The sequence below is a fragment of the Rousettus aegyptiacus genome, unplaced genomic scaffold (assembly GCF_014176215.1).
Source record: "Rousettus aegyptiacus isolate mRouAeg1 unplaced genomic scaffold, mRouAeg1.p scaffold_m13_p_15, whole genome shotgun sequence".
Classification (NCBI taxonomy): Eukaryota; Metazoa; Chordata; class Mammalia; order Chiroptera; family Pteropodidae; genus Rousettus; species Rousettus aegyptiacus.
Window position 1 is genome coordinate 13,139,946 of NW_023416290.1, and position 24,719 is coordinate 13,164,664.

The window sequence follows — 24,719 nt, forward strand, 5'->3', positions numbered from 1 at the left end:
TCTCAGGCGCCTTCTAGAATCTCTCGCCAGCTTCCCTTGCTGTCTGGTTACCAGAGCTGGTCATGCCGGAACCCAAGGTTCCTCTTCGAGTGTCTAGGCTGCGCGCCCAGCTTAGTCAAGGGTGACCCAAGATCGCATCGATAGGACAGGTGACAAGGAAGATCTGAGGACGCGGAGACCGCCCGGTGCCCGCCCAGCGCTTTCCGTCGCCTCCCCGGGGGCAGCCGAGCGGGCACGCCGGCTGCAGGACAGCGGGTGGCCTACGCGGAGGAACGACTTGGCGGGCGTGAGCACTACGCCGGCGGAGCTGCCCACCCCCGTTCCGCAGCCACCGCGCGCGCGCGGACTGCGTTTCCCAGAGGCCCCCGCGGCGGAGCTCCGCCCCTGCCCACGCCCCCGAGCGGCGCGAGGTCGTCGCCGCCGCCGCCGCGCTTGCGGCCCGGCCGCAGTGCCTTTGAAAGACGGCGGGAGGCGGCGAGCGCTATGGCGAGCCTGGGCCGCCTGCTGTGCCTGCTGGTGCTCCTGTGCGGGGCGGCGAACCTCGCGCTGTCCGCTCACAACGCCGCCAAACTCAGGAAGCCTATCATCGGTAAGAAGGAGAGGCGGGCCTCGCGGGCGGCGGCAGCGGGCGGCGCCTGCGGTTCCCTGCCGTCGGGCTCGCGCGAGCGCGCCCCTTTCCAGGGACACCGAACCACAAGGTTACGTCGCGTACCTTTCTGTATAGTTACAAGAGCCGAGCCAGGACACCTTTGGATCGTGCTAAAATATAGCTCAATTTCACGTGGCATTCAAGTTGCGATGGAGGAGGGAGGGAGCATTATGAAGAGCCTTGCGATTTTCTTCTTTGTACATAGCTAGGAATTTGTGCTAATTAAACAAATTACGTACTTGCATTATTCATTAAAATTTCACTGGTTGAGGGCGCATTTCAAGATACGGTGCATTATACATATACATATACAATTTTTGGATAATCAAAAATTATGGTGTACCTTGGACTTTGTGATCAGCAGCGAAGGGCAGCAGTGGCCAATAGGATCCTAATGTCTGTTGTCAAAATGAAGCATGTAATTTTTCATTTCCAGCAAATTTGTTTTAAAAAGAGTAAAATCACCTTGCTTTGCCAGGACATTTGAGACAGGGCAGGAGAATGCTACCTAGGAGAAATCAGCCTGGAATTAAAATTTGCCAAAAAGAAAAAAAATTGCCCCAAATAATTAATGTCGGACAATTGTGATTGGTTTTATTTTAGTTGTAGTATAATGCCATTTGTATTGTTTTTTCTTCCATGAAGAGGAGCGCTGTATTTTTAAACTCTATCCAAAGTATATGAGCATTTTTTCATATGTATTGGTAGTGCCCAATCTCAAATGGGTTGTGTATCAATATTTGGAGATTGGAATGCCTTATTTTATAACTACTTTAAATGGTGGTTGATTCTCCAGGGAGAATTAACTCAAACTATAATTCTGTGTAGTGTGTTGGGAATTGTGGGTGCAGGAAGGAGGGAGAAAGGAAAAAGGAAGCGGATTCTTTTCCTTTTCATAGAAACGGTAGTAGTCCAGGGACAGATATAGAAAAAATGGGTGTACTTTTGGTCACTCTCATCAATTAAGACAAATAGTTAACTGGCTATGTGCAAAACATTGAGTTAGAAAGTGCAAAGGAGTCAAAGACAAGCCACAAAAGTTGTGAAATGTGTAGGTAAAATTTTGTTCATATTTTGAAGGGCTGGGAATACAGGATGGGAAGAGTGAGTATGTGGGGTGAGGTGAGTGGGAGGTGGTGGAACTTATCTACTCTCTTGTACTTTTCTTGGTTCTGGTACCTTAAGTTCACATGTCCTGGGTCTCCTTTGTGGCATCTTACCCTTGCCTGCCCTGGCTTGGTCCTCGTTATTATACAGAAAGGCACAGGGTGTAACCACTCCATTTTGCATAACACTCCTTAATTATTTCCCTACCAAATTTCATTTCTCTCAATGAAGATGATCTTACCGATCCATGAGCAAAGTAATCTTACTGAATAAATTTCAACATTTGCCATGTGTTAACTGAGCACCTGATAAGTGCCAGTTATTTTAAGAAGCTGGACCTACAGAAGTGATTGATGTAGACAGTGCTGCCTGTCAGATGGCCAAGAGAGACATTAAAACTATTCCAGATGGTGAAGTAATGAATGACATGGCACAGGTGTACCCTGCAGATGGACATGTTTTGATGTGACTCAGTCTTATGCTGGGGCTGAGGTTTCAGTGGCAGCTGGGGAAGTAGGCGGGGCAGAGCACACAGCAGGGTCTTATAATGTTTATGAGAATTCAGGAGCCCGTGGAGGTACGCCCTTCTGATATGTTATCTCTTCGATCTCATTTCATATCATTGTTATCTTTCCTTCCTTATACAGGGTCATGTGGCTTTCTTGCAACGTGACAGGCACACACCTAACCCAGGGCCTTTGCCCTTGCTCTTCCCTTACCCTGGATCCCTCTTCCTCCAGATATCAGTGTATGGCCTACTCCCTCACCTCTCTGAAGTCCTGGCCCAAATGTCATGGCCTGCCTTCTCAGAGAGAATGTTCCTGGCCACCATATTTAAGAGATTCTCTTCCCCACTGTAGATGAGACACCCCTTTCCCCCCCATATACACCCTCTTCCTCTGCTTTACGTTTCTTCCTTAGCATTTACCACTAGCCATCACGCAATATATTTTACCTTTTTACGTTGTTTGTTTTCTTTCCTTCCCCTCCCCCAGCACACACACTAGAGTGAACAGTCTACAGAGCTTTTTGTTCCTTTAGTTCACTCATGTGTCTGCAGCACCTAGTCCAGTACCTGGTATATAGTGTGATTCAGTAATATATGTTGAGTGAATGAATAAATGAATGAATGGTGATGTGATCACATTTCTTTCCATACTGACAACTGGTTGGAGTTGGTAGGGATTGTTTAAGAAAGGATGCTTTTGATCTGTGGTTGGTTGAATTTGTGAATATGGGGATATGGAGGGTTGGCTGTATATTTATTGAAAAAAGAGTAGCATATTAATGGACCTGTGCAGTTCAGTCCCATGTCTAAGGGTCAACTGTATGCTGTAATAAAAGTTATGTGAGTGTGGCGCGCCTCCCTCGCTCTCTCACTCTCACAGTATCTTACTGTGCTCTACATGCTTTTTCACTTAAGGAAGCGCTTTGTGGTTTCTTTTCGGCATATCTTAATTGCCAGCATCACTGCTCTTGCGCTTTGGGTGACTTGTACACAAACACTGTGATACCGCAAGAGTCAATCTGATAACCTAGAAGGCTACTATGTGACTATATGGTCGAAGGGTGGGCATCTGCAGCATGGAGATGCTGGACAAAGGGCTGGAGTCAACATCTGCGGTGGGACGGAGCTGGACAGCTCGAGATTTTATCATGCTACTCTGAATGGTGTGTAATTTAAAACTTATGAATTGTTTATTTCTGGCATTTTTCAGTTAATGTTTTTAGACGTGTGTGGCTGTGGGTAGCTAAAACCTCAGAAAATGAAACTGCAGATAAGGGGGTACTACTCTAGTAATACATATTTTTTTACTGTGGCGTGTTTCAGTTTCTAAGCAGGAAAAAGGGAAATTGCTTGAAACTAAATTTTTTTTTTCGTTATCTAGGTGTATTAATGCAAAAGTGCCGTAATAAAATGAAAAGCCTGGGAAAATACTATATTGCTGCATCCTATGTAAAGTATCTGGAGTCTGCAGGTGCAAGAGTTGTTCCAGTAAGGTATGACCGTATATTTTTTATGCTGTGTAAATAAACATTGCTGTTTTACCTTTAAAATGATCTCTTGTCTCCAAAATTAATGCTTTCTCCTTTATGATTGCATTGTTTAAGTGTGGTAACACTACACCTGATTTTTGCCACAAATCTGATGCTTAAAGTCTCTCACTATATTGAAGTTATATGTATCTATAATGTCATTAGAGGCTTGTCATATGTATTACATAGAGAATGGAGTAATAGTTTCCTTTACCCCAGAAAGATGTCTTCAGCAGACACCATGACAGTAATGTCACTATAAAAATAAATAAATAAGCAAATAAGCAAATAAATAAATAAAATAAATAAAATAAAATATTAAATGGAAGATTCCAGAAATAATTCATAAATTTAAAAAATATTTTAAAAAATCTACAACTTAATCAGCTTTATTTCGTAATATCAGGATAAGGCGACACTTGGGGAATGAAGGAGATTTTTTAGAAGATGACTTTGGAAATACCTTCACACTCTGCTTTAAAAGTTTGTGAATGTCTTAACAGAGCAGTGTTGCTTCAATATCAATTGCAGCTATTGTGGTTTTAAAAAGCTACATTATTTTTGTAAGAATAATATTTTAGTAAGAATAACATGATTCATGTTATATATTGATTTGCAAAGAGTTTTTTTTTTAACACAAAACCTTGTAAGTATCTTAATATCTTATCCAAAATTAGTGTATTTTAGAAGCTTCTAGCACTGCCATCTAATGCATTTTAAGGATTTCACACACAAAACACAGCTGTTTGCTGTAGACAGCCTGTTTTTGTAAATTATAACAAAAAAGAACTGTTTAAATAGAACATTAATAATAAAAATGCAAATATTATAGAGAATTGTACCACAAAATGGTGTTATGTTTAGCTTCCTAAGGATCATCTTCTTGCTTGATCTTTTACATTTAATTGTCTCTACCCCAAGATGAACATTTGCTTTTGACAGTTGTCTTTAATTCTTTAGTAGCAAATCTGATTTTTTGAATAAAATCTTATTCGGAACTCAGATAACAGCAGTTTTAGAGCTTTTGAGGAAGAGGTTCTAGAGAGTCTTCAGAACAACATTTCAAAAATTCCAATCATGGAAGCTTTTCTTTACGGACATTAGTGCCGAAAGCATGCGTGGGAGGCAGGAGAGACAGAAGGCAGGTAGGCCTGTTACGGGAGGCTAGCTACGAGGCCGTTCGAGCTGGGCTTCGAGCAGTGGTTGTAGGATTGATAAGAGTTCTTTAAAAACAATCATCACGACCCGATGACTCATGGAATGAAAGGGCACAGGGAGGAATAGACGAGAATGACATTTTGAAACTGGGGAGGTTTTGAAACAGACGAAGCACAGGGTACTGGCATTTACAACAGAGACACTGACATTGTGACTGTCAGCATATAGGTTCATTTCCAGTTTGGGTTCTCAAAATTCACTTGGAGTAAATTGCTTGGGATTAGTATCATATAATCCTATAAAAACAATACATTAGTATTATATAATCCTATGAAAACATAATACATGGCAGCTGAAGTCCCAGGGTAACCTGTGAAGGATTACCTAATGTGGAAAGAGACAGAGGATCATACTGCTAAGTTTGGGTTCATTTCTGAATTTTGGATGCTGGGAGCCAATTTCTGCAGTGTAGAAGGAAAAAAGGAGAGGATGGGAGATGAAGACAACATTCTGGACTAGAAAGAAGTTTGTCTTTAGTCTCCTTCTGCCTTCTTTCTGCTGCCTCCTCTCTCAGGTTATAAATTCCCACTGTGGGACTGGTGGAACCCACAGCATCCTCCTCCTGAAAGGTAGCACATGGCACCTCTTGGCCTGCTTTTGGTTTAGAAATGTGTTTTGTTCACACTGCATTTTCAAACATTTTAAACACTTACAAATTGGAAAGCTTCAGAAAGTCTGAATTTCTAGCTTTTTTTTTTTTTTTTTTTAAGACAATTATCTGGAGCTGATTTTGAATGGAGCAGGTGTTCTCCACTGGCAATAATGCCTGCCACTCCTTTTCATGCTGTGCCTTTTGTCATCATTACCAGGCTTAAGCCGTTTTCTTTTAGTTAGAACTATTTCTCATCCCCTACTGAGAGGGTCTTTTATTTCCGGAAAGTCTGACAACAGGCAAGTGATATCTGCATTCAAAGAATGTGACCTGGCCAGTTTTCCCTGCTAGGCCTGTGAGGCACTTGTGTTTTTGATCCGGCCCCCTCCTCCCAGAACATTCAACACTTAAGGCCCTTAATAGTGAAAAACAGGGTCCAAAAATTCAGTCATAGTCAATGTGGGAGTGAATTAGGTAGAATTAATGAGTGACTGAAACTAGCCTGTATGGAGTCCCTGAGTGCAACTGAGTGATCTCAGTCCGTTCCGTTTCTGGATGGGAGCGGTTGCCTTCCTGGTTTAGATGTCCAGGGGGAAGATTGTGGGTTCTGACTGATTCCCCTTTTGTTGGCACTATCTGGGAGATTGAACTGGCAGAATACTGGAAATGGGTGAACTCACGTTTCGTCTCCCTGTCGCTTCCCAAGTCAGGGCCACCTGCCCATTTATCCCCCAAGGAAGAGAGGTAAGCACACCGCAGTGTCGCCCACTGCTTTGGTGGCTCTCTGCCAGAAGGATTATGAACTTCTGAATAGACCTGGCTTGTAAAGCTCATTTGGACTTAGAGGAGAGCCCACAGGGGTCCGCTGGCCAAGCACAGCTAAGTTCTGGCATTACAGGTATCTACTTACTAATAGGAGAGGTGTTCTAATTCCCCTAAAACTTTTTCCTGGGGTAGAATGGACTGTAATTGATATTTGAACATTAATCTACTTCTTATGTGTTGGGTCAAGAGGGTATTATACCTCATTATTCTCTTACAGAACCAGAAGTCTGCTAAATGTTAGAAAGTTCTTGTACAAATTTCTTGAACATGATGCTCTTTCTCTTGTTCTTATATTTCTTTGAACTTTTGGAAGAGCAAACTCATCTTACTATGACTTAATTAAAGGTTGTGGCCAGTTTTCACGGAATAGTCCCATTGTTTTTCTCTGGAGAAGGGAATAAAATCATCAATAACATAGCAATTGTTCGGAGCCCCCCTCACGGGATGTTTGATCATGGTGCCTCAGAATAATTACCTGGGCAAGTTAGGCCAGTCTACAGTGATTGCGTAGTCTGCCCCTAGATGTGAACTCTTCTGACTTCCGAATACACAGTAGTCCCAGATCTTTGAAGTTGGCGTTGGGGGTAGGATGAAACAAGGATGTGGCATTCATACGTGTTGTTTTTATCTGCAGAGCATCTTGTAGTATACATGTTAATTTTTTTCTTTGGACTTTACATAAAAACTACTGGCTAGCAGAGAAATTGCTGGTACTCTAATATCATGGTTTTTAAAAAACAGTTTAAAAAGTTTCAGTTACAGTTGACATACAGTATTATATTAGTTTCAGATGTGCCACATATGGTTTTGACATTTATTTATGTAACTTAAGAAGTAGTCACCCCAATAAGTCTAGTACCTATCTGGCACTGTACAGTTATTACAATATTGATTATATATCTCTGTGACTCTTTCATAACTGACAACTTGGCCTTCTTAATCCCTTCATCTTTTTCACCCACCTCCCCAATTCCTCCCCCATCTGGCAACCATCAATTTGTTCTCTGTTACCTCCGTATCTCATGGTCTTTAATGTTTTGCATATTAACCATAATTCACAATATTAAATTATATTAGACCATAGAGAAACATGTTTACTTATCTGATTAACAAAACAAGGATGTAATTATGTGGCTTTCACTTAGTTTGAAAAATTCCTCTAGGAAAGTAGAGGTAATATTGTCTAGTATTTAAGAGTTATTTTTCATCTGGTTTAAAACTAATGTGGTAACTTCATTTAGAGGCTTACTCTTTAGTTAGTTTTTAGAAGTGGTTATTCTGTAACTGTTTTTCTTGTTTTCAGGCTTGATCTTACAAAGAAAGAGTATAGAAAGCTTTTCCAATCTCTTAATGGGTAAGTTGCCAGCATTGGCTTGATACAGTATATACAGTATATGTCTGTATAGTCAGCTTTTGCAAAAAATTACATATAAATATTCTCTGTTTCTATGTAACTGTCATATAGTGTTGTAACATTAGTTTTCTATGTTCTTTTATAGGAATTATTTTGTTGAGAGATACGAAAGCCCTGCAGAGAAGGCAGATTAAGAAAGAAATGTTACACAGTAGACATATATAATTTTTTTTTTTTAGTGTGTAACTATTCTATTTTCTTTTAATGAATGTCTTAAATGTTTTGAAGCCACTTTAAATGTCATGGTATCCGCTTGCTTAGGGGAATTATAAATCCTAAGATTCAAGATATTAATCAGTTCTCTGTTCAGAAAGTAATTTGAATAGTTAAAATTATCTGTTCTCTGGCATCACCACAAAAGATATGATTGCTTAGCTCAAAGAAGAGAACTTTTAATCATGTGAAAAAATGTTCATCATTACCTATAATTAAAAGAAAGCTCATTATAGCAATTAAAAAACTTTTTAGCTGTCAAGTTGGCAAAGATCAGAAAACTTGCTAACACTCTATGATGAGGAAACAAGTATTCTCATACTTTATTTATGTGAGTGTAAGTTACATAGCCTTTTGGAGGGTAGTTTTGCAATATCTATTGACACTTAAAATACACGTATTTTGACTCAGGAAATCCTTTGTAGGGAATTTTATTTTATAAATATATTACCCACTATGTGAAGACTTAGGCCCAAACATATGCGTTGTTTGAAATACTCACAGTATTGTTTGCAATACCCACAATTTAACAGCCGCCCATGAATCTATCAGTTGAGAATTGGGTAAATAGACCATCTGCATATGGTAGAATATTATGCATAAGTTAAAAATGAGCATATTTGTAGATGCTGCTTTGGATCACTATTGTTACTTAAACAATGTGATATTGTTATACAGAAAAAAAGCAAGGCGGATAATGATGTGTATAGAATAGTTCCATTTACTTTAATTTTTAAGGTAGAGTGAGCAGATATGCATTATAACATACCTGTCAGGTCAACATAACAAATTTTACTGGTGGTTGTTTCTGATTGGGAGTGGGGTGAAGGAAGTCTGTTTTACTATAAAGCTTTTATAAAAAGAGCTTTTTAAAAACTTTTTACAGCTTTGTTCATTTATTACAATTTTTTAAAAAGGCTATGTTCAAATCAATCATTTGCCTTCAGTTCAATTCGGTTTAGTAATTATTTACTACAAAATCAGTTTAGTTTAGTAAAACATTCAAAATGCCCATTATTTGTGTGTCCTTTGGCATGGGTAGAGATCAGTAAGTCCAGGCTAGACTCTGTGGTAGAACCTCAGAATGTAACTGCGAAACACCTTTACGGAGCCCTGGGATGCAGCTGACCCGTAAGGCTTCGGGGCAGTGCACAGAAGTGAAAAGGCAGAGCCCGGCTTCAAAGGAGTTTGCCAAGTAGGAGGGCAGTCGGGTTTTACTTTATGAAAGGTCTTTGAGATTAAACATACCAAATTTGATCAGAGGCAGATTTAAAAATACGGACTCAATGAAAAGGGAGGACCGCTAATGAGTCTTCACTAAGCTGCTTTTAATTGTAGGGTTTTCTGTACAGTTTTGTGGCAAATGTTCTACCTCACAGGTTAAGTTTTATTCTAGACTATGACCTTACTAATAGCAAAAATTATTCCTCTGGCTCTCCAAGCTAGTACTGAGCCTGGCTCTTATAAGAGGCAGAACATATTTGTTGAATGAACAACAGCCTTAAAAGTGATATTTCATATATCTCATATTTTAAGTAGTTTCAAAAATTTTAATACCTTTAACTTTTAGAATATCTTTTGAATATCCTTATTTATTTCAAGGCCTGTTATAATGCTTAAAATTTAAAGTTAATTTAAAAGGTTGATTGTAAAAACATAGTAAATATTTTTCTATATCTCACCTTTATGAGTAGAATAAAATAAAATAAAACATTTGTGATTCCTCCTTTATGCTTGCGATTGTGTTCTTTTTCAAAATTTGCTTCTAATCCTGTGCGTATTTCTGAAGAGATCTCAAGGTGATAATAAAGAACTGATTTTCACAGATATTTAATGCTAGCATACATATATTTCTATGACCTGTTTGTTCCTTATGTTTTAAAAAAAATTCTTTGCGAGTCAAAACCAGTTCATGATTATAGACATGCAATTGGTTTTGGCTCAGCATAATTTCGGTTTAACTTGGAATTTTATCTCTGTTTGATTGCTAGCTCTGTGTTCTCTCTTCTCCTACTCTATTTACTTACTTATAATTTATCTGTACAGAATTTCAAAAATAAACTTGTTTATCAAAGAGGTTTTAGAAGAATATGCACAAACGTATTCATAACCGCAATAATTTGCGAATGGGTAGAATTGTAAATATTTCATATTTTCTTTTTGCCTTAGTTTTCTCATTTTCTGTAATGGTCTTGTAGCTTATATGATAAGGAAAAAATTGTCTTAAAATAAAAATATTGCTTTCTGTGGGGGAGGGGTTGAAAGCACCCATTTGGTATTGTTTCAGGGTTCTTTTCCCTGGAGGGAGCGTTAACCTCAAGAGTTCAGGCTATGCCCACGTGGCCAAAATATTTTACAATCTTGCCAGACAGGTAAGTATCAGTTGTTCCTTATTATTCCACATGGGTTTTTGTAATTTTCTGTGAGGGTGCTTCTTTTTTTAGGTGTAAGGTAATACTTCCTTTACACCCTAGCCTCATTGACCCTTTACCTTATGAGGCGCCTGCTTGGGGTGGCCACTGGTGGCTCTCACCCATTTTTTGTGTGCTTCCGATCATTCTGAGACCTAGGGAACCTTCGGAGCCTGTTGACTGGCCCTCTCTATTTGTACTCACTAACATGAACCCGGTCCTCGTGGTGGGTTAGTGAGCTGTTTTTATTGTGTAGGGGGCATTGTCCACACGTTATTATTGTCATTTCCTCTTGAAAGCTGCTCTTTGTCTCGACTCATTTCATCTCACTCAATGTTTCTTCACAGTTACCTTAATTTACTTCATGTTCGGTTACCCACGAGAACCTCTTGACCCCTTTGTAATGTCCCGCCTTGGGCCTGCCTTTGCACCATCTCAGACCTTTTACTGTTCTTCCCCTGAACTATTAACAGCAATTATCTAATTAATCTTGCTGCATCTAGTATCTCCCCCGACCCTGCCCCCAGGATGTTTCCCTAAAGATCTACTTTTAGCATATGAGATACTTGTTTGAAAACTTTCAGTGGCTGGGGTAGATAGCCTGTAGTCCTTTATAGTCTTCGGGTGAAGACATGTAACATATTCACAAACCACCTGTCTCAGCCTTTCCTGATGCAAGTAATTGAAGCCAGGGCGGTATTACGGGCACATACTCTGTCTTCCTTTTAAATCTGTTTAGTCTTTCTTTCTATTCCATCCCAATTTGTATCTTAGCCATCTTTCAAGGCTAGGGTGCTATTTTTCTGCTAAGGTTTCTCAGCTTGCTTCAGCTGCCATAGCGTCCCACTCCCTCTTAACTTTTAGAGTATTTTGTTGTAGAATTTTCGAAACATTTCTTTAGCTCCAACTTTGTATATGACAGGCTCTGTGACCTTACCAGGTTTATATTTCAGAAGGCACAGTATCTTGAAGTTAGCTGTTCATGTCTTATCAGGGCTCATGGTTTTGACAACTTTTAGAAGCATTCTGCATTTCAGATTGTATGGTTCTTTGTTCTTAGTATATGCTCAGTGGTTATTCTTTGAAAAACTAATGAATAGAATTGAAATTTTACAATGTGAATGATTTAAGATGCATTTGGGAAATATATTTGTACATTATCAATTAGTTGTCTTTTTCTGTCTGGAGATTCTTATGACTAACTTCCTCAATTGAGAAAAAAAAATAAAAGGAACCCAAAGATCTATTTAAAAAAAACAAAACAAAATAATCAGGTACTTGGAAGATTTCAAAACAAAGGAAGAAGGCTTAGCAGTCTTGAACTTCTCATTTATCTATAGCCACTTGGGTGCAGCAAGCCCTCACTGAAGAAGGCCTGGGAAATGACTAGTCTGTTAGATCCATCTAGTTTCCCTCTGTGTCTTGCTCTGATAGACTATGTGGAGCATCACAGCAAATAACAGATGTGGTCCTTCCTAGCAAGTGGAGATTTAACATGTAGTTGAGAAATTATATTTGGTAACATACGGAAACAGAACATTTAAACCTTCTTTTGTGTTTATCATACATGCAGTAAGACCCTTCAACTTAATGCATGAAATTCTAACTTCTAAAAATAAAACTTGCCAGACCTGTATATAAAGTGTTAAAATCCTACCTTGGAATAGAAAATGTGAATATTAATGTAACTATATGTTTTTCTCTGTGAGAAACAGAAACACCCATGCCCCCCAACAATTTCCTCATTTAAAATGGGTTACTGTTAGGTTATAGTTTATAGTCTATGCAAAACAAAACAAAAACTGCTCTTTTTAGAAAAGTTGCAAAACTTATTTTTATAACTATCAGTGCATATGGGTTTAATCCTCAGTTAACCAGAAAACTCAATTGCTAGAATACTTTTACTACCTTTGAAGAAACCCAATACATTTGCATTTTTTTAGTTGACAATTTATACTCTCTGAAAATCTATTTTACTTTTGCTTAACCTTTTCCTCACTGACTGTTCCTTTCCTTCCAGATCATGGCTTTCACCTAATTTAAATCTGATTAGCTGAAGGTGGTATAATCCAGCTATTGGTATAAATTCTGAGATAATGGAGGAAGGAGTGTTTTCAACACCACAGTCATCCAAAGTGACAAGATTTATAGAAGATATAAAAATAGGCATTTATCTCGCATTGCCTTTGGTATTTGTAATATTTGTGTTGTTCGGTAGTTGACTGGCAGATGTCAGTCTCTTTCTCAGTACAACTGAGGTTGGATAGTTTGGTTGATTAAAACTGGATTATTGTACGGGAGCTCGGTCTGAAGAGATTAAGTGATAGCTTACTGGAAAAATTTCAGAAATTCAGGCATAACTCAGGCACCTGCCTTGTAACGATAAACCGAATGTATAAACTTTGTTTTGAAAAAGTTTAAATAAGTTTCGTTTTCTCTTTCAAAGAGTTATGATGACGGAGACTATTTTCCTGTGTGGGGCACATGCCTTGGATTTGAAGAACTTTCATATTTGGTTAGTGGAGAGTACTTACTAACTCACACAAACACTACTAAAATCACAATGCCATTGAACTTCACCGAAGGTAAGAATTCTCTTTCAGCACTTTAAAAAATATTAACTGGTAGGATTAGTAAGTAGCAAATATCAAAGTAAAAAATGCTTATAACATTTATTAATTTTTAAACTTTTTACGCAGGTTGAAAATGTGATCACTTTTGTACTCAAGTTATGAAGGTGGCTTAAGAAATTTCGAATTTTGATAATTGATTCTTCTAGTGATATGAGGAACATGCATGATTAAGAACTCTAGAATCAGACCTGGTTTTGAGTCCTAGCTTTGTTACTTTGCCTTGGGAACAATTTAACCTCTCTCTCAGGTTTAATTTCCTGATTTGTAAAAGTATTTACCTTGTAGGGTTGCTTATGAGGATTAAATAAGATTGTGTTTTCCAGGTACAGTGCTAAGCACACAACTGTCATAGGTGTTAGCTATTATTATTATAGTGCACTTGTCCGTTGGCTGTGTGCTCTGGTTCAGCCCCAGCCGAAGCGCACTGCGGTTCATTTCTGGAGCTAACCAGCTGGGGTTATTTTAGACACTGGCCTCAATTCATGTCCTCAGGCCAGTTATACTTCTGACCACTTGGCCACAAATATGGGGAGTCCCATGAAGCCCCTTAGGTCATTCTGTAATTCACTAGAATGACCCACAGAACTCAGGAAAGCGCTGTGTTTACAATGACAGTTTCATTACAAAGGATACACACATAGGATGAGGTCTCGGGGGGCAGCGAGATGGGGAAGAAGCGGAGCTTTCATGCCCTCTCCCTGCTGAGTCAGGGCACGTCACCCTCCCGGCACATCAGGATGTTCACCAGCCGGCAGTCTCCAGTGAGCTTCAGTGTCCAGAGCTTTTACAGGAGTTTCATTGTGAAGGTGTGATTGGTCAAATCATTGGCTCTGTGATTGAACTCAGTTTCTGGTCCCCTTCCCAAACCTGAAGGTTGACCTGGCTCAGAGCCTGAATCTACTCTAATCCTGTGGTTAGTCTTTGTCATGACCAGCCTCACTCTGAAGCTATCTAGGAGTCCACCAGAGTCACCTCATTAGCATTAAAGAGACACTCCTATCATTCAGGAAATTCCAAAAGTTTTAGAAGCTCCCTGTCAAGAACGGAGGACAAAAACCAGACAAGTTTTTACTATGCTATCCTGTATAAACAGATATGATTCTTGTAGATTATATGCTCTCTGAATCCTCAGAATTAAATGCTACCAATTATTCCTGTTCTCATAAAGATTTTGGATGGAAAGTAATAATAGTCATACATAAAGCCTGTAGAATGCTCTATACTCCTTAAAGGTCTTTCTCATATTATCTCAATCATTGCAAGAACCCTGTGGGAAGTATATGTATTAGGTCAGTCAATTTTGGTTGTACGTGGTAAAAACCCAGTTAATACAAAAAAGGAATGAAGTCCACTGAAGTGAGGTACTTACTTTTCTTATCTGAGGCACGGGGATTCTGATGGAAGCCATTAGCATCTTCAGTGCGGGGCCTTGTTTGGGAATAGCTGGCTTCATGGCCAAGAACACCCACTGGGAATTTTTTATCCCTTTGCTGGTTTTTGAGTCTACGTGTTGGACTCCAGACCCCTCAGTGAGGTATATTGCTCTTTTTGATCTATTTACTGAGTAAAAATTTCTTGGCCTGGTTGATGTTCTTTTTTACATTGTTGGTATTATTAACTTTTTAAGTCCCGTACACCTTTGAAAATATGTTGAAAGTTTTGGGTCTTTTCCTTGGAAAACATACATACACGTGTGGAAAGTTTTACCCGTTTTTCAGTGACATCTAGAGAACGCAAGATTCTCTTGCTTAACTCTAGGGCTAGCTTGCTATTTATCATATTAGAAGAATTTTAGTTATGTTAAAATTTTAGAAGAAAAGTATTTAAATATGGAGCATATTTGAATTTGTATGTTAAACTCATTTATGCTCTATCAGGAATATTTCTGTGGAAATGATGGGTTTCGCTTAGTGATCTTGATTATCTTAGTAATGGCCTCTCTTTGGCTATAGATCAGTGACTTCAGTGGATTTTATTTTTTATGTGTGTTTAAATTATTTAAGGTACATTGCAGAGCAGAATGTTTCAGAATTTTCCTGCTGAATTGTTGCTGTCGTTAGCAATACAACCCCTGACTGCAAATTTCCACAAGTGGAGCCTCTCCGTGATGGTATCACATTAATTACATAATGAAATTAATGTGCTTAAGTTAATTATAGGAGTAATTATTTTGCTTTATTTTTATACTCTAGAATTTTACGAAGAATGCAAAGTTAAAGGAGTTTTTCAATGTATTAACTACGAATACAGATGGCACGGTTGAGTTTATCTCAACAGTGGAAGGTATATATAACTGCGCATTTATTTTTTTCACATATTATGTTTATATTAGTTTTGATTTTATAGTCTTATGAATGAAATCATGGTAAGTTTGGGGTTTGAAGATGGAAGTTAGGGCACCTGTGGCGACAGGAGATGTGATGAGCTGTGGCCTGCTTGGGGCACCTCGCGGAACGGGTGGCGAGGAGGAGAGGTGGAGAGTGGGGGGAGCGGGGGAAGCAGCGAGTGGGGAAGGCGGCTGCTCTTCCCGGCCGGCCGTGCCGCCCCTTGTGCACCGTGACAGCTCCTCCTCCGGACGGCGACACAAGGTGGAACAGACATACAGAAAAACATCTTCCTAAATGCGTTGGCGAAGTGGCAAGAAGTTAAGGGGACTCAGGCCCAGACTCCAGGAGTTACGGGAGCGTTTAGGCGGGGCCGCCCGGAAGGAGGCGGTCGGTGGTTTCTGCCAGAATCTGGGGTGCAGAGAGCACCAGCTGTCTCGCTCGGTTTCGACCGAGGCCCTCTCACATGTCAGGTGAGCGGGACGGCCACCACGCCAGGGACACCCGCTGATGCGGGGTATCTATCTAAACGAGCATTATTAGTAAATGAGAACTCAAGGCGGAGCTCAGGACCCCCCTCCAGGGAGAGGACCCCATGGAGCAGGACCCGAAGGCTCCACTCTCAACCAATCCTGCGCACAGGACTTCGAGGAGAACCGCCCATGTCGGACCGCGGCAGTTGGGGGGTCAGGGTGGTGAGTGCGCTCTGAGCACTCACGACGGCAGGCCGGTCGAGTGCCGCCTGCGTTGTACTAACTTGGAAGTTGGAGGAAATTCAGTCAAAAATTTTGTTTGAACTTGGCTCAGTCTGAGAGTGGTCCCACATGCATGGCAGAAGCAAATATATAATTCTTTCTGGAGGAACTTACATTTATTGCAGACCTCAAGGAACTTCCATATTAGGAAGTTTTAAGGAAAATGAGCAATTCATAGCCAGAAAATCACGAATGTATAAGGGAGCAAAATACCGTGAGTGAGAACGTGCAGAGATGATAGGCAGGCAGTAGGCCAGGCTGCTGAGTGCTGCCTGGGGCCAGGGCGCTGGAGTGGGACGAACTGGAGTGAACTGGAAGTGGCTTGGGTTGTTCAAAGATTGGCCACGTCCCTGGCTCGCTTCTGGGGGCGGTGGGACATCTAAGGATTTAGAAACAATGTCTGGGGAATTCTGGGGAAGGTGGATCAAAACAGTCCGAAATGAACTGACTCGAGCCTACCATTTTCTCATGAACAGTTCCCTTCCTGTAGTTTTTACTTCAGTCAGTAGCTTTGCCATCCTCAGATCATGCCAAGTTAGAGCCCTGGAAGCTGTCTTTGGTTTGTACCATCATTCTCCACATCTGAAAAATTCATGCCAGTTTCTACGCCCCAGATCCTTCTTGCACATGTGGCCTCCTGTCTATCCAGCCTACCCTGGGCCTACTTCAGCATTAACCACCTTCTGCCTGGATTGTCACAATCACCCCCAAGTCTTCCTCAGAGGCTCTCCAGCCAGCTGCTGCTGACCCCTCTGAAATACCAAACCGATTGGGTTGCTGGAGGAAAACCCCGCAGCGGCCCGTCGGCACGTGGAGGATAAAGTCTAGCTTTGCCAGGTCATTTGCTGTTTGCGGTGACCTCTCCCGCCGGCGTCGCTAGCCTGTGTCCTGTGCATCCTGTTTAGCACACACAGCCTCCACACAGCGACATGTCTTTCCTCTCTGAGAAGCTCCCCTTCCTCACCCCTCCTTCTCCCGTGGGCTCTCGCCGCCCGCACACTCAGGTCATGGTCGTCTCCAGAGGCTGCCCCGCCCGTCATTCTTCCTCCCACGTCTTCGGTGCCCCGCCTTCCTCCTGGCTCTGCTACCTAAGAATGTCTGTTTTTGCATTTATTTGCTCATGTTCTGTCTTCCCCCAAGACAAAGAGCTCATCAAGAGCTGGAACTGCATCTTATTCTCCTTTGTAATTCCAGGACTTTATAGATATCCGTAGATTTCAAGTGAATGGCCGATTATTTAAATAAGAAGAGTAATGGGTTGGAAGTTAGGAAATCAGTTTCCGTGTCGGTTCTGCTCCTGGCTGTGGCATCATACCAAGCGCATTTGGAAATTTCATCATCTGAGAGATGTCTGACACCTGCTAGATGGGAACATTTAAGATGCTCTGTACTGTGCATGTTTTTATTTTCACTCTTCACACTTTAAATTACTGAGGCAGGGCATGCTTCCTGCAGTCGTCAGGGACCTGCCTGATGTTTCAGTGATGCAGGTTACTAAAGAAGTGTGAATCCCACTTGTTTCTCGGTGTCAGTGTATATCTCTATCCACCCATCCACCCACCCATCCACCCATCCCCCTATCCATCCACCCACCCATCCCCCTATCCACCCACCCATCCATCCACCCACCCATCCATCCACCCATCCACCCACCCATCCCCCTATCCATCCACCCACCCATCCACCCATCCATCCACCCACCCACCCACCCACCCATTCAATAAATCCTTGTTACAGTTTATTGCTTAAGACATTTCGTATCCTAAATAATACTTTTCATGTCTCAAACGGATGTATTAGAACATCTCCTTTCAGTTAATTGTGTAACGGTTAATTTTCTAGTCATCCAGCCTGTGGGGCTCCTTCTGGTAGCTTCACGTGTCATCTCAGATGATAGAGAAAGAAGGTAGGGAGAAGGGTGGTGGGGGAGCTAGAGCGACCAGAGCTGTGTGCTGGTAGGTTATTTCCCCTTCTGAACGCCACGAAGGCTAGGATAAAATATCTTCCCGTGACGTGATCTCTAGTGGCAGACCCTTTGGAATGTGAAAGGACAGCGCTCTTTCCCCTAGACATCTCTGTTTTTAGCTAATTCTCTTTATTTCTCCCAAGTACTTTCCCACGGTTGTCATGATTATGATCTTAAAACAAAAATAATAGAGGGAAGCTTTTTTTAATCAATCAGAATGAGGAAAGGAATGTGTGAAGAAACGAGTACATACATTTTTCAAAAGGTAAATATTACTCATATCCATGTTTTTTTTTTAAAAATGGGTAGTGAACACACAATGCAATATATATATGCCTTACTTTTGAATTGTACACTTGAAACTTACCAAATTTCATTAACCAATGTCACCATAAATCAATCAATCAATCAATCAATCAAATTATGGAATTTTTAAGACATATATAAAATAGAGTAATATGATGAACCTCCAGATACCTGTCTCTAAGCTTCAGCAGCTGTCAACCTGTATGTGGCCATGCTTGTTTTTTTTTATACATGCTCTTCCTCATTCATTTTTGGAAGTAAATCTTAGTGATCATATAATTTTTATATATAAAGACATTTAAAAATTCTAAAAATAATTGAACTACATTACCAAAACTCACACCAAATTCAAACTTTATTTTTTTATTTTTTCTCATTTAAACTCTAAAAGGCTATTTTAAAAATCGGTACTGTGAAGTCATGACTGCGAGAGACACAGTTCAGGCTGAGACAAGGTGGCTTCCATAAAAGAACACCAAAAAGTGCTGACATAGGTCATTCCCATCGGGATGAGTCATTAACGGGGGGGATGGAAGTGTGACATGAAGTCGCAGGGAGGGGAAGCAGACCCATCCTGGAAGGAACCGAGGTCACTAATCGAACGTGCACTTGGTTGTTGGACTGGGACACATGCAGCGGGCTCAGCTCTTGCTCTAATTCGATTATCTAGTAAAGTGAATTACAGTACGAATCGTAATATGTTGAAAGTCACTGAAATACTGTATTGTGAATTGTTACATTGACTGAGAGCTGAACTTGTTTTGTGTCTGAGAATGCAGATAATTTTACTTTGACATAGCGAGTTAAAAATAATGGTTTAACTAGGGCATAAAACAATTTATAGGTGACATCATAGGCTGTTCTTACAACTCGTTACTTACCAGTTTGTGTTCTTCATGCAGGATACAAGTATCCAGTATATGGCGTCCAGTGGCATCCAGAGAAAGCTCCTTATGAGTGGGGGAAATTTCCAGGCATTTCCCATGCACCTAACGCTGTGAGGGCTGCGTTTCATTTGGCAGACTTCTTTGTTTCTGAAGGTAATATGTGGGCATATAATTTTATCACTCTGTTGGGGTAGCTTTAAAGGAAATTGCCCCCTACCTAAACTTTTATGTACTCTTGCTCTGTAATAGTCCTGTAGGTTTAACTTTTAAAGAAAATTAAATCATGGGAAAGCTCTGAAATTGAGGCATTAGGCATTCAAATAAAACCAGGACAACTGTTTCACTTCTAGTATTACACACTCTAAAGTGGGTGGAATTCTTGAACAACAGCATGCAATTGTTGAATTCTTTTTTCTTTCTTGAATACTTTTTTTTTTTTTAAAAAAAATGTTCTTCCCTATTACTCTTCTTTTTAGGAAAAATGTCTTAATTATAATTTCTTCAAAAATTAGTTTTCCAAGACAGTTATATAAATTGAGTATATACTCATCAGTCTGATTTTAAGACCACCATCCGTAGTCTTTGGCATGTTAGAGAAGTGAATAAGCTTTGTGTTTTCACGATGAAAACAGATATTTTAGTGCTGTCTTAGGTTGGTGAGTAAAATCGAGAATTTAGTTGTAGATGGTTATGTTTTAGTTGAGTGATTCTGGAGTCAGCCAGTCACAGCGAGCCAGGGCAGGGCATCAGTGGTGAGGCGTGGCCACAGAAAACCTCAGTGGGCCTGGTTGGCCGCTGGCTCTAAGCTCGGCCTGGCTCCAGCCCTCCGGCCCTCACGGGCAAGTAGAGTGCTTCCTCCAGAGTGGTTTGCTCTGGTTTAGAATTATGCTCGGTTTAATGGGTAGTTTTATGATAGAAAACCCAAATTAAAAAAAAGTCCTTCCATGTGCACTGTCAGTCCCAAGAAACGTTTTCCTGCCGTGCGGACAGGAGTCGGTGAGAGCAGCAGTAGGCAGAGCGGGGTTTGCTGCAGTATTTTCACGTGGCAGGGCTATGTGTGTTTGTCTCCTTCTAAACAGGCCATAAACACCTGTATGTACTTTATTTTGACTTTGGGATAAAGCCTGAGCCTTCACCTCCCCATATCCAAACTTCAGCCATGCCGACTTCTCTGCGCCTCTGATTTTTTCATATTTCTGCCTTATCTGTGGAAATTTCGTCATTGCTCCATTCGCCTCGGCTTTGCCAGTCTCTCCATCCTCTCGAAGCATCTCTGTGAAGATGAGCATTACAATTCTGTGGTTACTGGACTAGACTTTTTGAGCTAGGACCTTGTCCCGCTTAAGTTTCCGCCACCAGGCTGTGCATCAAACCTTATACATAGTCGGCACTTACCAAGTGTTCGCGTGAACGAGGGAGCCAGCGCCGCGTTGGATCTGGTGCAGGGCACATACAACTGCTGTATCAGTAGTAGCCACAGCAGGTGCTGCTTTATTCGAGGGAAGTTTTTTTAGGCATGTCTCCTTTTGGTGGTATTTTTCCACTTAGTAATGCTGATTATAGGATATTATAAAGTAGTCTTTTGAAAAATTTATTCTATCTTTTAAAAAATTTATACTTTTTCTTGCAGCTCGGAAAAACAGTCATCACTTTGAATCTGATGTTGAAGAAGAGGAAGCGCTGATTTATCAGTTCCATCCAGTTTACACTGCAAATATTTCTTCATTTCAGCAAAGTTATGTATTTAATTGAAAGCCTTCAATATGGTAACAGGAATTTCAAATAATTCCATGATTAAACTATTGTAATAACTTGCTACTCATATCAGTAATAACCATAGAGATTCCTTTTCTATGATACCGGCTCTGATCATTCAGTAGATTTGACTATATCACATTCGATAATCAGTGAAGAAGATAAATAATCACAGTGTATTTCATGGGACAGCTTTCTTTTGTCTCAACATGAGAGAACATAAATTTATTGAAAATATAAGTATTTTATTTTGTCTAACTGATTGATTCCAGAAATAAATACCACCCTACCCAGCCAAACCATCCTTGCTGTAGACTCTTTAAATCCTACCTCGAGTTCACGGCGATGTCTTTGTCTTTTGTATTTTGTGTGTGTGTGTATGTGTGTACACGTACGTATATTGCCCTTTCTGCTGCTTGAGCGCCACAGTTAAAGTCGCACCCGAAAGCAGAGTCTGTGTGTTGAACATTTCATCTCCCTCAGTGTCGAGCACAGTAGGCCCTCAGTAAGTACTCCGACTATTTATGAATGAACTTTTTCCCATGGAAAAAGGTTTAAGACTGACCCAGCACAACCTGATGTTGCTATATCAATGGCAGCAAGAGAGGACATGGATCAGAAGTGCCTATCGTCGTCACTGAACAAGAGTTAGAAAAGCCCTGGAAGGAGACAGGTGGCCACCCCTGGAAGACTGTCCGACACATCGTGTGGAGCCTGGGACGGAGTAGGGTGAGCGACCATCTTGAGTGGCTAGAGGCATGGAGGCGAAACGCTGGGTGTTGCTACCCCACCACCTCTGCAGGCCGTGACCTGGAGCTTGACACTGTAGTTGGAAGATGAGTAAGAGCCCATATGGGCCCACATATGTGGCTCAAGCCCAAGGTCATGGTTGATCTCCAATAGCCCAGATCCTGTGCCTATCACGAAAGTCAGAAAATCAGCAGAGCGACACCATTCTGGCTACCCGATCTCATGCGGTTTTGTGAAAGAAATACTGTCAGGTGGCTTTCCTGGAACTAGACTCTGGCCACAGGACCTGGGACAATCCCATAGGCATGAATCTCAGAGCTGCTCAGGGCCTCTGGACACCATGGATGGAGTAATGTTGGACAGCACCTTGAAGGAGGGAGAAGTGGGAGTCGGGGGCCCTGCAGGTCTGGCCAGGCTCCGAGTGCCCTGCCCACATTGCTCTTCCACGGCTGCCTCGTCGCCACTAGGTACCTACGAAACGCTGACCTAGGTGCTTCCTGCGACCAAGACCGCCACACAAGACCAGGTCCAGGCTTGGGGAACCTAACCCGGATAGCACTTCTGCCCCTGCTCAGTCCCAGGCACAAGAAAGGGGATCAGACCACTTTGAGGAAGGTGCTCCAAGTATGGGGACCCCCGATGGGCAAGGTCCAGAGTGTGTGCTCTACCGGCCTGAGTCTAGGTGATACTGCCTTGCTCAGGAGGGGCCCAGGGCCAAACTGCTGCTTAGAGAAGTAAACGCTCAGAGGTATCAGAAGGTTTGTTCCTGAATACAAAATATGGATGCCTGCTGTGTCCTGTGCTCAGAGAGGATACCCCCTTGCAGACTCTGGACCCCTGGCTGGGCCAGTTCACGGCTCCAGTCAGCTGCTCCTGTGGCTGGAGTGGGTTTGTCAGTTGAAACATATTTACTACCACTGCTGGTGTGGAGCGGTGCTTTTCAGACTCCTGTGTGCATAGGAGTCACACGGGATCTTGTGAAAACGCAGATTCTGATTCGGTAGGTCTGGGTGGGGCCTGAGGATCTGCGTGTCTAGCCAGCTCCTGAGTGGCGCCGATGCCACTAGTCCTCGGGCCACCGTGAGCCTCAGGGATCCTGACTTCTTTGTCAGCAGGAGAGAAGCAGAGGCTGAAAGACAAAGTGCCAGTGAGGGCGCAGGAGGTTAGAAGTTACAGGGAGGAAGAACTAAAGGAGGGAGGACTGGCTCAGTGTCGCCTGTTTTGCTACACGTGACAGACAGCTAACGCGGATCCTCTCCAGCCTACAGCCAGTTTCCTGGCCTGAGGGTTTTGGGGAACAAGCACCAATATTCGTACCTCCAGCTTTGCCCTTTCTCTGACCTGCATGGAACATCTCAAACGGAATGGAAATGTTGAACTTAAAGGACGGCGCTGCCGCTCGTTTCTGTTCAGCCAGAGGTTTCTGAGTGCCTGTAGTCTGTGGCTCGAGGCCTGGCGCAGGATGTTTCGCGAAGGGAGGTCGACCCTCTCCACTTGCACACCGCAGAGTAGGAAAGTCCTCAGTATGTCGTCTGGCTGAGTTTCCATGGTTTGGGTGGGTTAGGATGGTCCCGTAGCTTCTGCACAGTGATGACTCATGCTAAGGTATTCAATCCCAGTACCTGGCACATAGTAGGCCCTCAGAAAGTGCCCCTTCTCTCACTTCCCCTCCTTGTAATAATGGAAGAGTCCTACATACATGCCGGGTCTTTCTGCCTTACCCACCAGAATAGAGAGGAAATATACCGTTTTCTCATGTGGGAGGCAGTAAGAGAAAAGGGTCTTTTGCTCCTTAGAAAGGGCAGCTTTGTTATCATGTAGCTTGTACTTTTTTATTCTACTCAAATTTCTTTCTAAAATGAATTAAATTTTCATTCCATGTAACATTTTCATTCTTATAGTGGTTGCAAACAAACCGAAGCATTTTGCAGGAATGAATCAGGAACACTAGATGTCAGGAGAGAACCAGCTAACTTAATATTTAACTGGCTGTGTTTACATTCAACCATTCAGAATTGAAGATTTTAGGAGATTGCCCGAAAACTAAAGAACATCTCATAGTACAATTATTATATTTCTTTAAATACTAATGGTTTATTGAATCATGTTGTACACTTAAAACAGATTATATCAATTATCTTAATTAAAAAATACTAATGGTTATATAAACATAGATTTATACATAATACTAGATATTTTCTACTCTAATCTATGAGGAGGTCCCAAAGGACTTGATAGAAAGAAAGGAAGCAAACAATTTTAATCACCTATTCAAAGGCTGGGTACTTATGTATATATAAATTTATAGACTGCATACAAAATTTCTCTGCTGCCCAACTGGCCGACTTCCAGGCTAGAGGAGTATTTTTCTGGACGGGTGAAGAAGCAGAGCCTCCTATAATGACAGGTCTGGGAGACATGCAGGAAAGGCACTAAATCAAGATGTTTCCCTCCAGCATCTACTGTAAGCAAGACACGCACGAGGAGCACTTTCAAAAGACGTTGAGCTGGGGTGGATTTTTCCCCTATCAAGTTTCTCAACACAAAAGTACTTCAAATCTCGTCAGGGTTTCCCCTTCAAATTTAAGGGGAAGCCCTGAATCCTGAGTGAGTTTTGCTATGGAACTTGGTCCTGTTTGTTATAAATACAGCACGTTTCGATTTTAGTAAACGTCAGAGGCTTCCAGTTCTCTGACATCTATTAAAATTCCGCATAAACGAGTTCAGAGTCAGTCTGCCTCGTGACGCAGGCATTTTTCGGGAACTTGCGATGCGGCTGGGAGTGTCGCGCTGCCGCGTGCAGACCAGGATCCGGGTGCACCGCGCGCTGCGCGCGGACAGATGCCGGGTTTGCACCCGCCTGCGACCGTGCGACAC

The 24,719-nt window shown here is 41.7% G+C and overlaps 1 protein-coding gene across 1 annotated transcript; it reads left to right on the forward strand.

Annotated features, from left to right (window-relative positions):
• Positions 1 to 409: 409 nt before the first annotated feature.
• On the forward strand, positions 410 to 21,394 carry GGH (gamma-glutamyl hydrolase). Its single transcript, XM_016165881.2, has 9 exons — positions 410 to 589; positions 3,646 to 3,757; positions 7,732 to 7,782; positions 10,343 to 10,427; positions 12,913 to 13,051; positions 15,103 to 15,209; positions 15,292 to 15,382; positions 19,353 to 19,490; positions 20,968 to 21,394. Exons 1-9 carry the CDS (start codon positions 484 to 486, stop codon positions 21,087 to 21,089), a joined length of 951 nt encoding a protein of 316 aa, XP_016021367.2. The 5' UTR covers positions 410 to 483; the 3' UTR covers positions 21,090 to 21,394.
• Positions 21,395 to 24,719: the final 3,325 nt, after the last annotated feature.